Source organism: Plecotus auritus (genome assembly GCF_963455305.1).
Source record: "Plecotus auritus genome assembly, chromosome: 9".
Taxonomy (NCBI): Eukaryota; Metazoa; Chordata; class Mammalia; order Chiroptera; family Vespertilionidae; genus Plecotus; species Plecotus auritus.
In genome coordinates this window covers 148,517,938-148,530,877 of record NC_137783.1, presented here as the reverse complement: position 1 = coordinate 148,530,877, position 12,940 = coordinate 148,517,938, and the positions used below count along the sequence as shown (strand labels likewise).

Here is a 12,940-nt window from a genome sequence, read left to right as displayed (position 1 = left end):
AGTGCACGCAGGTCCCTTGGCCTCTGTGAGGCTGTCTCCTGACCTGGCACCAGGGCCTCCGTGTTTCAGGCCGTGTCCCTCAGGAGCCTGTCTGTCCTGCACAGTTATGTGTCCTCCACGCCGGCCTGACACTTGAACCACTTTGCTTTTGCCAGTGCTGGGCCGCCCTCTCGCGGGCACACCATCCTCCTCCCCAGACCCGATGCCCTCTGTGCACCCCATGGCCCCCTCTCCTCCCCTGCATGCATGCCTTCCTCTCGCACCCTTCAAGTGTCTTTGGGACTAGACTTTGGGAGGGGCTGGGGCAGGGACCCTGTATTTAAGTGCCACGCCATCCATCCAATGACGCGTGTGAGCAGAGAGCCTGCCCACATGCATTTGAGACGTCACGGTTGCTGGGTGCACGGGGCAGCCGTTGTGCCTGCTGAGGGTGCTTGCTTTATCTTCCCGTCTGTGTGATGAGCAACTCTGATGCCCTGGTCACGGGAGGCTGTGTGTCCTTGGCCGGATCAGAGACCCACACCCGCCTGGCCACAGCAAGGCCGGGATCAGGGGTGGGCCAGCATGCTAAAGGGCCCCCCAGGGTTCCACCCTGCCACCCACACAGACACTCTTCCTCCACTGCGGGCGCCTGTCTGCAGGAGAGAAGGCCAACGCAGAAACAGCCAACAATGGGGTAGGGGTCACCTGATCACATTGCTGAGCACCTGTATCCAGCCACACCGGCCCCCTACCCCATTCTTCCCAGTGTCCCGAATAAATTCCCTTTTTTAGCTGAAGAAAGTCCGCCTTGGGTTTCTGTCTCTGCAGCTAAAAGGGTCCTTGCTGGTCCAGTTGTGCCCACATCTGTATATGTCATTGGTGTACCCCGTCCCAGCATGGTGGGCAGGGCCAAATCAGTGTTAGAGAAAGATCAGGACCTGCGCCTTCATCCACATGTTCTTCCCACGGGCCATTCCGCCAGGAAGAGCATGGGCAGGGCTGCTGAAAGGTCCAGAAATGGAGAACCCCAAGTCTGAATGCTGGCGCCCTCGAACGAACACGGCTTCAGCAGGTCTCGTCCCCTCCGACCTGCCTGCTCCTCTGCACGGGGATGGGAACAGCCTCCACCTCGCCAGCTGTGCTGAGAAGTTCCTGCGGTGAGCAGCCGGCGGTGTTGTGTGTTGGCCTGGGCCCGGGTTAGTGGGCTCCTCGGGGTACCTGGTGCAGTGTTCGCCCACCTGCCCCCCGCATGGAGCATTCACCCCTCCACCACTGACGTCCACTCCAGCCGGTACTGACGCATCGTTAAAATGTCAGAGTTGACGATTGCAATGCAAAACGTTTCCATTTCTCATTCAGAGAGACCTTGTTAGGAAAATGTTTGTAGCTGGTTGCTTGAAAAATGTCTCCAGTTGGCCTGGACAGGGGAGCCTAAAAAAAAAAGGAAAAAACATCCCAAGCCAAACATCTTCCCAGCCAGCGAGTGTGACCGGGTGTGACCACGGGAGACCTGCAGGAGCAGCGGAGCCAGCTGACGCTTCCCGTCCGTGGGCGTGCCTCCTGTCCCCTGGGGCGGCACCCAGAAGCGGGCCCTGCTGGTTCCTTCTTTTGGGGCGGGGGCCACAGGCACAGGATGGAGGCCGGTTTTGGAGCCTGTCTGGGGTTCATTCCCAGATTTACCACTTTCAGCCTGCGTGGCCTCAGTCTCCCCGCCTGTAAAGCAGGGAAAGCACAGGCCCTATCTCAGGGGTGCCTGAAACATCACAGAGCCCTGAGAGAGAGCGTCCGTGCTCCAAAAACGCCCGCGAGGCTGCAGTGACGATGGGAGAAGCACGCGTGGCTCCGCACATGGGTTTAGCAAACAGCCGCTGCTGCTCAAGGCCAAGGCCGGCGTGAGGGCCCCGGGAGCCGGGCAGCTGCCTGCGGAAGTGGCTGGTTCGGGAGTCCTGCCCGTGGTGTGGGCACAGGCTTCCCCCTGAGCAGGGTTTGTCCTCACCACCTGCCCGTGGGCGGAGGTCAGCAGCCGGCCCGGCTGCTCTGTGTTTACCTGGGTTTGTTTGGAGCGTTACCCAGAGGGACTTGTGGGCTGATGGGCACCATGCTGCTTTGGGATGTTTTTGGGCAGAGCTACAGCGTGGCACTTAAAAAGAACTGCGTTCTGTGCCAGGAGCATTGCAAAAGCTGCGGCCTTATTTGGTCTGGAAACTTCTTTGCTTGGAGGAGAAGCGGAGGGAGTGAGCAGGCTTCTCCTCTGGGCGGGCAGAGTTTGAACGCTGCCAGGAAGGGTCGCCCCATTTGTGAACTACTCTGTCGATTCTCTGGTGTTTGGCTGCCTGCCTTTTTAGCAGCGGTTTTCCCCTTTTCCTCCGCAGCCCCGCTCAGCTCTCTCTTCCACCCTCTTGTGCAACCTACAGAGGTGCGATGATCACGCCGCGAACCTCACCCGTGGCCTGTGTGCGGCACTGAATGTAGGGAACGTCAGGGATGTGCAGACTCGCCCCACAGCCCCTGGGCCCCTGTGCGGACGGCGGAGTTTCCTCCATCTTTCCTTTGCTGAGAGTTGCTGTTTACTTGTACATTTTTTACTAGAGTGGTTGTTTTTAAATCGTGAATCGGTCTTGGACTCTGTCATGTGCTTTTTCTGAGCCTGTTGGGATGGCCATGTGGGGTTTGTCCTTTATTAAGATGAAATATCATCAGTTGATTGTTGAATGTTAAACCAACCTTGAATTCCGGGGATACATCCCACTTGGTCTCAGTGTGTCATTTTTATTTACGTTGTTGATGGGGGTGTTCAGAAATATCTGGAAACCACTGTTTTGGGGTGTGCTCCCAATCTGAGGTGAATCTCTTTATGGGGAGGCCGTACTTAGATTCTTTTCGTGAAATGAGGTAGAGCTCTCGGGGCCCAGAGAAGCAGAAACCCACCGAAGGGCTTTTCACGCCCCTTCATTTCCTGTTAAACACAATGCCCACACCATTAGATTGTCCTGTCACTCAACTTAGTGGTCAGCCCCAGGGAGGAAGACTTCAGCCGTCGGGTGGTCCTGCCCCGAGCTGGGTGCACAGAGCAGGCCCTGCGTGAGGCTATGCATTGGGCTTTTAGGGGTGAGTTGGGCTGCAGGACCCCTGTGGCCTGCCCATCAAGTCACTCGGAGGGAGGGCTTCTAGCCTCTGATTTGTGCAGAGATGCTGCCCAGGCAGCTGGGGCCCTGGATGGATGGAAGGAAGTTGTGGGCGGGGCTGGGGCACCCAGGGTAGATCCCACAGCCCAGTGGTGCTGGAAACTTCTGGTGTATCATCGTTAGCAAATGAAGGAGTGTCTTGGTGCCCCGGTTCCATTTGCGCCCTGTCCTCAGGTCGAGAGGACAGAGTGTGCAGCTTGCTGGTGCCGTCTCCTCCCCCTGATTTGTGGGGCCAGGGCCCGGCAAGTCCCCCAGAATGCCAGCTCTCTCTCTGAATGAACTGGGGGGGCGCCTTAAAGCGGGAGCCCGTGGGGCTCTGAGCTGGGGTGAACCTGTGCTGTGTCCCCATGCACAGATAAGCCAGAGCAGGCCCTGCTGCACAGCATGCTCAGGACCACGGGGAGGCGCAGGCCCCACTGGGGGCACCCCGGCCCCCACCAGGGAGGGAAGCCGGTGTGCAGGAGGCACAGAATGGAGACTTCTGGTCAGGATGACAATGCAGATCTTGCTTAGAGACACAGCACCCCCATCCACATGTGGCCCTCGGTCATGATACCAAAAACCAAAAACGTTTTCAAAACATGGAGCCTTTCTTAAAGGGAGATACAGACCCTGTATCCCAGGAAACAGACAGGACCGGGCAGGCTGAGGGTGGGAGTGTGGGCCGAGCCCTGCTCTGGCCGCGCGAGGGCTGTTTTCCTGTGGGCGACGGGGACGAAGGGCCAGGGGATTGGAGCCAGGCAGGAAGACTTCAGCCGTCAGAGGGGGGACTGGAGCCAGGTTCCCGAGGGCAGGGCTTTCTGACGCGTCGGAAGGAAAGATGTCTGCGCCCGTTACTATGGCTGCATAACAGATTTACCCAAAACCTTGGGGTTTGCTCCTGGTTCTGGGCTCAGGAATTGGGACAGCGCAGTGGGACTCAGAGGTTTAAAAGGCGGCCCCTGGCCCAGAGGCCCATGACGCGGTGTCCCTAGGCTGCTGTGGCCAGGCTCGCTCTGCTCCCCACTCTTCCTCTGAGTGGCCTGTCTCCCAAAACCACATGCACCCGAGGCCCCACTGGGCTTACTTCAGGGAAACTGGGCCAGAGCCACTTCTCCAGCCTGGTCGCTCTGCCATCTCCCCCCAACTCCAAACAGAAGCCACTCATGCCTCACTAAGAGGCATCTCTAACTCGGTGTGTCCCAGTCTGAGCGTCTGGGACTAGCCAAGCCTGTGCCCTCCCGAGTGTAGGGCCCTGTGTGTCTGCGGGGGCATCACCCAGGAGCTGGCCAACACCGGCTCAGTTCTGCCCCATCCCCCCCACCGGCAGGCCCACATTTGGTCAGTTTTCTCCCATGTACTGCCCAGCGGGCTGTTTCCAACCTCTATCCCACCCCTGGCAACCTAGTTATCACCTGGGACTGTATCCCCATCTCCCCATCTCCTCATCCCCATTTCCATCTCCATCTCTATCTCCCTCTTTATCCTCAATCCCATCCCATCCCCATCCCCATCTCCATCTCCCCATCTCCCCATCTCCCCATCTCCTCATCCCCATCCCCACCCCATCTCTATCCCCATTTCCATCTCCATCCCCATCCTCATCTCCATCTCCATCTCCATCTCCATCTCCCCATCTCCTCTTCCCCATTTCCATCTCCATCTCCATCTCCCTCTTTATCCTCAATCCCATCCCATCCCCATCCCCATCCCCATCCCCATCCCCATCTCCATCTCCATCTCCATCTCCATCTCCATCTCCATCTCCATCTCCATCTCCATCTCCATCCCCATCCCCATCCCCATCCCCATCCCCATCCCCATCCCCATCCCCATCCCCATCTCCTCATCCCCATTTCCATCTCCATCTCTAGCCTCAACCCCATCCCCATCCCCATCCCCATCTTCATCCCCATCTCCATCTCCATCTCCTCATCTCCATCTCCCCATCCTCAACCCCAACCCCATCTCCATCTCCCCATCCTCATCTCCCATCTCCTCATCCCCATCCACATCCACATCTCCATCCCCATCTCCCCAGTTCCTCATCTCCATCTCCATTTCCCCAAATCTCCGCCTCCATCTCTCCATCTCTCCATCCCAGGCTCCGTGCTGACCTCGCCCCGCACTTCCTGTTAAAGGCACTTGATACAATGCCGGTCCAATAATGAACCGTGTGATTTGTTGTGTGGCAGCCGCTGCCCCTGCGGGAGTGTTGTCAGCATGGCACGGAGCCTCGTGCACACAGGCTCACGGTGGGCGCTCAGCGAGGGAAGGAGAGGAGCACAGATTGTGGGCCACGGGCCAGGAGAACCCCTCCCGCCCGAGCCTCACAGCTGCCTTTGGAGGAATGTTCTCGGCCTCCACGCCAAGCGGGGAGCTGGCTTCAGGCCTCTCCCTTGCTTCCAGCATAAACAACCACTCAGAAAGCCATGGCGTGGACGGGGTTCTGCGTCCCTTGTTTGTGCTGGTGAAATAGCACCGTCTACAAGGAGAACAAAATTTGCCCAAAATTGTCCCCCCCCCGCAATTATTCACAAATCAACCCCCCCCTCCATTAAAGTAGATGAAGAAAATCATTCCACTCTTTCGAGTCTGCTATCTTTTCTTTGAACTCATAGAAGCTTGGCATGTGCTGGAAACCATCGGGCGCAGGCGCATTCGCCAGGGCCCTGCTTTCTCAGCGGGCATTTCCCCATGCGGCAGCGTGGACAAGCTGGTCAGCCCTCAGGGTGCTGTGAGTGTCTGGTGTCCTGTGGGCAGAAGAGGAGGGGACACTGACAAAGGTCAGAGGAGCGGCCCAGGGTCAGCCAGGGGACAAGTGAGTGGCATGTTCCTAACCACTGGGCCCCCCTGCCTCCCACTCCACCACGGGAGTCGCGCACCCAGTCCTCTCACCTGCGCTGGCGCTGCATCCCGTCCTGGGGGAGGGTCTCGGCCACTCCCAGGCCCCTGCCAGTGCCCATGGCTGCTCCCCGGGCAGGGCCGGCTCAGGGGTCTCCTGGGGCTCCTGGGTGTCCGCCAGGTGGCGATAAATCTGGGCCGTGAGCACTGGCCTCAGGTGGCGAGGTGCCAGCCATGTGGGTCCTGGGAGACCAGGCAGCTCCCGTCCCTGAGGGACACGGTTTATGTCCCTGCTCAGCACTCTGTCTGTCTGACCTACGCGGGGAAAGAAAGACCTGATTAAAGCCTGTGGGGGCTGCTGAACTGATCGGCGCCCAGAGAACAGTCTGGAGAAAGTACAGGAACTCCTCGGGGTCCGATCGGCCGGGGGTCTTCCCTGCTCGGCTACCTGCCTCAAGCCTCAGTTCCCCGGGAGTGAGAGGGCCACCTGAGTCCATGTAAACGTGTCCTGGGGCCACCACAGCCAGTGACCACAGACTCAGTGGCTTAAAACGAAGGTTTCATTCTCTCCCGGTCCCGGAGGCCAGAAGTCTGGGCCCACGGTGCCAGGGGTTGTTTCCCTCCAGAGGCCGGGAAGGATCCGTGGGGCCCCCCTCCCCCCAGTTCCTGGCTGTGGCCGCTCACCCCCTGCTCTGCCTCCTCTCTGTGCCTCTTTGTCTCTTCACATGACCTTCTCTTGAGGACATCGGTCTTTGGCTTTAGGGCCCATGCCAACCCAGTGTGACCTCATCCTGACTAGTTACAGACCCTATTTTAAAGTCCCACTTTGCCCGGCCGGTGTGGCTCAGTGGATTGAGTGTTGTCCCTTGCATCAAGAGGTCACTGGTTTGATTCCCCCATCAGGGCACATGCCCAGGTTGTGGGCTTGATCCCCACTAGGGGGCGAGCAGGAGGCAGCCGATTGATATTTCTCTCATCACTGATGTTTCTCCCTCACTCGTCCTCTCTTTCTCAAATCAATAAAAACATTTACAAAATTTAAAATCCCACTTTGAGGCTCTAGATGAACACGAATTTTGGGGGACAGTATTCAGAAGCCATGGCCACAGCCCTCAGTCGTCTGACGTGATGAGAAGAGGGTTTGCAGGAAGGGGTCCCTTTGGTTCCCGTGGCAGAAGGTGCCAGATCGAGACTGGGGGGAGATGGGCCTGGTGCAGCCACTGTGGGAAACAGTGAGGAAGTTCCTAAAAAATGAAAGCTAGACCTGCCATATGACCCAGCAGTCCCACGTCTGGGACTATATCCAGAGGAAGTGAAATCAGCATCTCCAAGACCTGTCTGCACCCACGCTCATCGCTGTGTTAGTTACAGCAGCCAAGACATGGAGGCAGGAGGCAGCGTAAGTGTCCGCGGACACAGATGCAGGGATAACGGAGGTGCATGCGCACCCAGCGCAACACTGTTCAGCCGCAGAAGGAGGGGACCCTGCCGTCTGCACCCACACGCGTCAACTCCGGGGACGTCATGCTCCATGATCAGCCAGACACAGAAGGACGGATACTGTAGGAGCTCACGTATAGGTGGAGTCTAAAAAAGTCCAACTCGTAGAACCAAGGTCCAACCATAGAGAGTAGGGTGGGGGTCGCCAGGGGCTGAGGGTGGGGATCTGGAGACATGCTGCTCAGAAGGTACCAGCCTCCAGGTATGAGATGAGTGAGTGCTGGGCGTGATGCACACATGGGGGCTTGAGCTACAATGCTACATCGTAAACTTGAACGTTGCTCTTTCAGATGTGTTCTCACCACACACACACACACACACACACACACACACACACACACACGGCAGTGGTGGTGGACGGGTGATGGATGTTGACTTGACTGTGGTAATCATGTCACAATGTAAGTGTATATTAAATCACTATGTTGTGCACCTTTAAAAACCCACATCATACAACCTAACAATAAATAAATAAATAAATAAATAAATAAATAAATAAATAAAGTCTGGGAAGCCATTCCTGCAGAGGAGGTTGTGGTTTCTCTCAAAGGGGATTGGACGTTGGACCACCTGGCGACAAGCCCATCTGCACGCCCTTTTCCTAATCCACTCATTTCCAAAACATCCGTCCCTCCCTGCCCAGTGTCGTGGAGTGTCCTGGCTCTGCCTGCTCTGGGTCCCTCGGGGTCCTCCCTGGGGTCGTGGTGGGTGCAGGGGGACCCCAGGCCACATGCCCTCCTTTCCCCCGAGGACTTGGGGTCCTCCCATCTACATGAAGCTGTGAACTCTGTTCTCTGCCACCTGAACCCCTGGCCTGGGGGAGTTTCGGATTCGTGTCAACTGATGTGCAAATGCCTAGGACCACGTCCAACCGCGTGGGCGAGGACTCGGGTACGGTTTCTATAAACACACGCGTATCAAGGCATTCCTCTTGGTCTTAGTAAGCGAGCACCTCCCCCGTTGTGCTCTCCCCTAAACCCATTCCCTCAAAAGTCACCCGGATGCTTACTGGTGTAGTCTGAACGCCTGCTTTTCTCTCCGCCCCACCCTGCACACGTGGGGATCCATCCACAGCAAGGGGTAAGGGGGTGCAGGAGGAGAAGCCACAGGTGGTTCCACAGATGTGGGCTCCTCAGGGCCAGGCTCCGCCCTGTGGCTCCTGGAACCTTCTCGATGTCTCCTTTCCCGTGGACAGACGTGCAGCCCCTTGGGAGCCGTGCCTGGCTCACAGTAAGCGCTCGTAAACGTTTGCTGAGTGAATAACAAAATTGTGAGGTTGTGAATTGCACAGATTCGGCAAATTGCAGAAGTGCATGGCTCTCCCAAGTCAATCAACCTCCAGTCAACAACAACAACCACAGCGCTGCTTTCAGCATCGGCACAGGAAGTCCTCGAGTTTCAGTCCAGATCACAAAACAAGAAATTGGGGATCTGGGTTGCCATTCTGTTGACCTGAAGAATTCAGTGTTGTCGGAAGCAGCCCCTGCCCAGGACCCCGGGGCTGTGTGGTGGCCCCTCAGCTGTCCCAGGGTCCTGCTGACCGTCTGGGGTCTGAATGGGAATCCCTCTGCCTTCCATCCATGCTAACCTTTGTGGAGCCCAAAGCTTATCAGCAAGAGGAAGGGTGCTCCCTAAGAAAAAGGACTGGTATTTCTCTCATCACTGATGTTTCTCCCTCACACGGCCTGGCTGCTGCGGCTGGCTTGGAGCGCTGCCCCGTGCACCGCAAGGTCGTGGGTTCGATTCCTGGTCAGGGCACGTGCCCAGGTTCTGGGTTCAGATCAGGGTACAGGAGGCAACGGATGGATGTTTCTCACATTGATGTTATTCTCTCTCTCCCTTCTTCTCTCTCTAAAACAGAAACTTTTTTTTTTTTTAAAGAAAAAGAAGACCAAGTTAGATATAACAATGTTTATTTAGAATGGGAAAAGTCATCACAGCAGATCACGGATTTTAAAAAGCGGGCTGATACCACAACTAATACGAAACACAAAACATTGTAATATTTTTTCTGCCTTTCTTGGCTGCACACTCTTCGACTGCCTTTTCACATGTCAACAGGTTGGAATATTTTCCAGAGAGCGAGCTGGAAGGCGATTCAGCCTTTTCCAGCGTGGCTGACCGAAATGTGTTTTGCATTACTACTAGTTCCACAGTGTTTCTCGCCCTCGCCCCTGGGTCTTGGTAACGTCTTATACTTTCTCAGGATTGTTACAAACCTGGGAAGACCTCTCTCAAGGTTTCTCATAGCGAACGGCGAGACTGCAGGGCACATGAGGGTGTCCTGTGTGCGTTTAACCTGAAGCGGACTTTGAGTTGACCACACCCTTAACTCTGTTGTTGCCAGTGCCCCGGCCGTCGTGGGAAGCTGTGTGCATGGGTGTTGTCAAATCAGCACACGATTGAAATTCTGCCCCCCCACCCCCCCCGCCGTGTTCATACGATGCATTCCTGTTCGTTTACTTTATAAACCCAAGAGCCTATTGAAGCCTTCTATTCCCGAATGGCCTCTTCCTCTTAATGAGCTTTTTAAATTTTTTATAATTACAGCTGACATTCAAAATTAGTTTATATTAGTTTCAAGTGTACAACATGATTAGACATGTATATAACTTGCAAAGTGGTCCCCCGATAAGTCTGGCACCCACCTGACACCATACATAGTTATTACAATATTATGGACTATATTCTCTGTGCTGCACTTTACAATCCCATGACTGTTTTATTTATTTACTTTTAAATATATTTTTACTGGTTTCAGAGAGGAAGTGAGAAGGGAGAGATAGAAACATCAATGATGAGATCCCTACTGGGGACTGAGCGGTGCAACCCCAGCATGTGCAGACAGGGCCACGCACGTCTGCAGGCACGTCTTGCTGCCATGGGCTAACATCTATGGACCATTAGTGGGTTTCTCAAGCTTCTCTGAGGATCTGACTTTTGCCCCAGCTGGCTCGAAGCCTCCCTCTTTTGGGAGAAGACTGGGAATTGCTTCATAAGGTGCCAGTTGGAAGAACAGGTACTGACACTGCTAATGGGCTTACACAGCAAGACGCCAGCCCTGTGGGCTGGGCCACGGTCTGGAGAGATGATCTTTCCACTTCTTTCTTTCCTCCTCCCTCCTCTCCCTGCAGGGCAGCTCTGCGGGGACACCCTGCCAGGTGCCCTCCACCCGAGCCCCCAGCCCCGAGGCTGGACACGAGACGGCAGCAGAAGCCCAGTCCTTGTTCTGACCCAGGGAGGACGGCAGAGCACGTGCCGACATCTCCCTCTGGGCTCTGTGCCGAGAGAGGCAGAGGGTGTGGGGCAAGCTGAGGGGGACTCTGGGAGGGGCAATTGATCAGGGGACAGCTGCCGACCCTGCTTGGCATCGCGTGGGCCTCGGGAGGAAGCTGCCTCCAGGCACCGTCCGGGCACAGTCCCTCCAAGCTCAGCTGAGCAATCCAGTGTGACCTCCAGGGAAAAGCGAGCTGGCCTGCCATGGGTGCACGGCGACCTGAAGGCAAAGGTCAGGGGTCGAGGACAAGGAGCACGAGGCAGTCTCATGGCCTGCAGCCAGCCACGGCTGGGTCAGCAAAGGCGACATGGTTGACTGGCTGCAGGCTTGGAGGGTGTCAGCAGGACACTGGTGGAGGGGACCAGGGGCATCGCCTGGGGGCAGTGGGTGCCGCCAGCACATGCCCAAGGACCAGCAGGGCCAGGAGATCCCAGGGGCCGCACCTGAGGGGGAGGAGGCGGAAAGAATGTGCTAGGTCAGGGCTGATGGCTAACCTTTGTCCTCTAGCCGGAAGATCCTCAGACACCAAGAGATTACATTTCATCTTCCAACTGAGTGGCACCTGAGGTCCGGACCTGGGGGGTGGGGGTGGGGGGGCTTTGGCTCGTAGGAAAGGGACCCCGACAGGGGAAGTGCAGAGTCCCCGGGGCTCCTAGCAGCAGGCCAGCCAGGCGCTGGGCTGGGCCAGGCCTTGGGGCATGGGAGGGAGGGGCGGCTCAGACCCCCTCCTCGTTGGTGTAGAGGGGGTCTCCCTCCCCTCCAGCTCCGGGGCCTCCTCCAGCGCCCTCCGCAGCACGGCCTCCAGGGGCTCCCGAGGGCCTGTCTGGCGGCTGCCCACCAGGAAGTAGATGACAGGGTTGGCGCCGCTGCTCACGGCGGAGGACAGGCGCGACAGGCCGCTGTACAGGAGCACCACCTGGGGCCGCAGGTGCAGCCAGTAGAGGAGGAACCAGTAGAGGCCCAGGGGCAGGGCGCAGACGAGGAACACCAGCACGGAGGCCAGGATGACCACGTACAGCCGCGTGGGCCGCCGCCGCCACCGCCGGGAGGTCCTCCGCACCTGCACGCACAGCGTGGCGCTGGACACGGTCATCACGGGGGTGAAGATGCCCAGGATGAGGACGCTGAGCACCGCGTCCACCGCGAAGCACTGCTTCTCGTCCGAGCGCCAGTACCTGCCGCAGAAGAGGGCGGCCAGCGTGTTCATCACCAGGGACAGCGCCCAGAGCGCCGCGCACACCCGGGAGGACAGGCGCGGGGACTGGTGCCGCCGGTGCCAGACCGGGTGGAGGACAGAGACGCAGCGCAGTGTGCTGATGGCCGTCAGCAGGCTCAGGCCGGCCGTGTAGGCGAAGTACTTCACCCTGCGCAGCACCTCGTAGGCCACCAGGTGCGCGTCGGCGGGGCTGGCCTCCAGGCTGAGCAAGGAGGCCATGCAGAGCAGGAAGAGGAGGTCGGCCAGGGCCAGGTGCAGCACGTACACGGTGCAGGGCGTCCTCCGCACGCGGCAGCTCAGCAGCCGCACCACCAGGCCGTTGCCCGCCACGCCGCATATGCAGGTGAGCAGGGTCAGGGCGCTCAGCACCCAGTAGGCCACGCCCAGCGCTTGCGTCTCGTGGCTGCTGGGGGCGGGCGCGGGCGTCTGGCTGTCATTCAGAGTCTGGTTCATCCTGTGGAAGAAGATGGACCCGCGTGAGGTTCTGTGCTGCGTGGATCCCGGGAACTTCGGGGAGCCCCACCCCGAGTTTCATGCTTCAGGGCCCTCAGGCTTTTGACAACAGGCCTTGCCCAGGAGGCGACCCTTTGCCCTCGCAGCGGCTCCCAGCCCTCCTGGACCTGCCACCAGGGCCACCCGGAGGCGCCCAGCGCTCTAGAGGCCCTTAGCCGCATTAAGAGGCTCTTCTAGTTTTGAGTTTAGTTTTTTCAGTCACGAAGAGGCATCGATTGACTTTTCTCAAAGGCTTTTCCTACATCTATTTTTTAAAATATATTTTATTAATTTTTTACAGAGAGGAAGGGAGAGGGATAGAGAGTTAGAAACATCAATGAGAGACAAACATCTATCAGCTGCCTCCTGCACACCTCCCACTGAGAATGTGCCCGCAACCAAGGTACACGCCCCCGACCGGAATCGAACCTGGGACCCCTCAGTCCCCAGGCCAATGCTCTATCC

General features: G+C 57.6%; 1 protein-coding gene across 1 annotated transcript; it reads right to left on the bottom strand.

Annotated features, from left to right (window-relative positions):
* Positions 1 to 11,419: 11,419 nt before the first annotated feature.
* On the bottom strand, positions 11,420 to 12,436 carry MRGPRD (MAS related GPR family member D; the record flags this gene model as incomplete). The annotated part of the gene is made up of 1 exon (XM_080640734.1): positions 11,420 to 12,436. One exon carries the CDS (start codon positions 12,434 to 12,436, stop codon positions 11,420 to 11,422), a length of 1,017 nt encoding a protein of 338 aa, XP_080496860.1.
* Between the last annotated feature and the right edge of the window lie 504 nt (positions 12,437 to 12,940).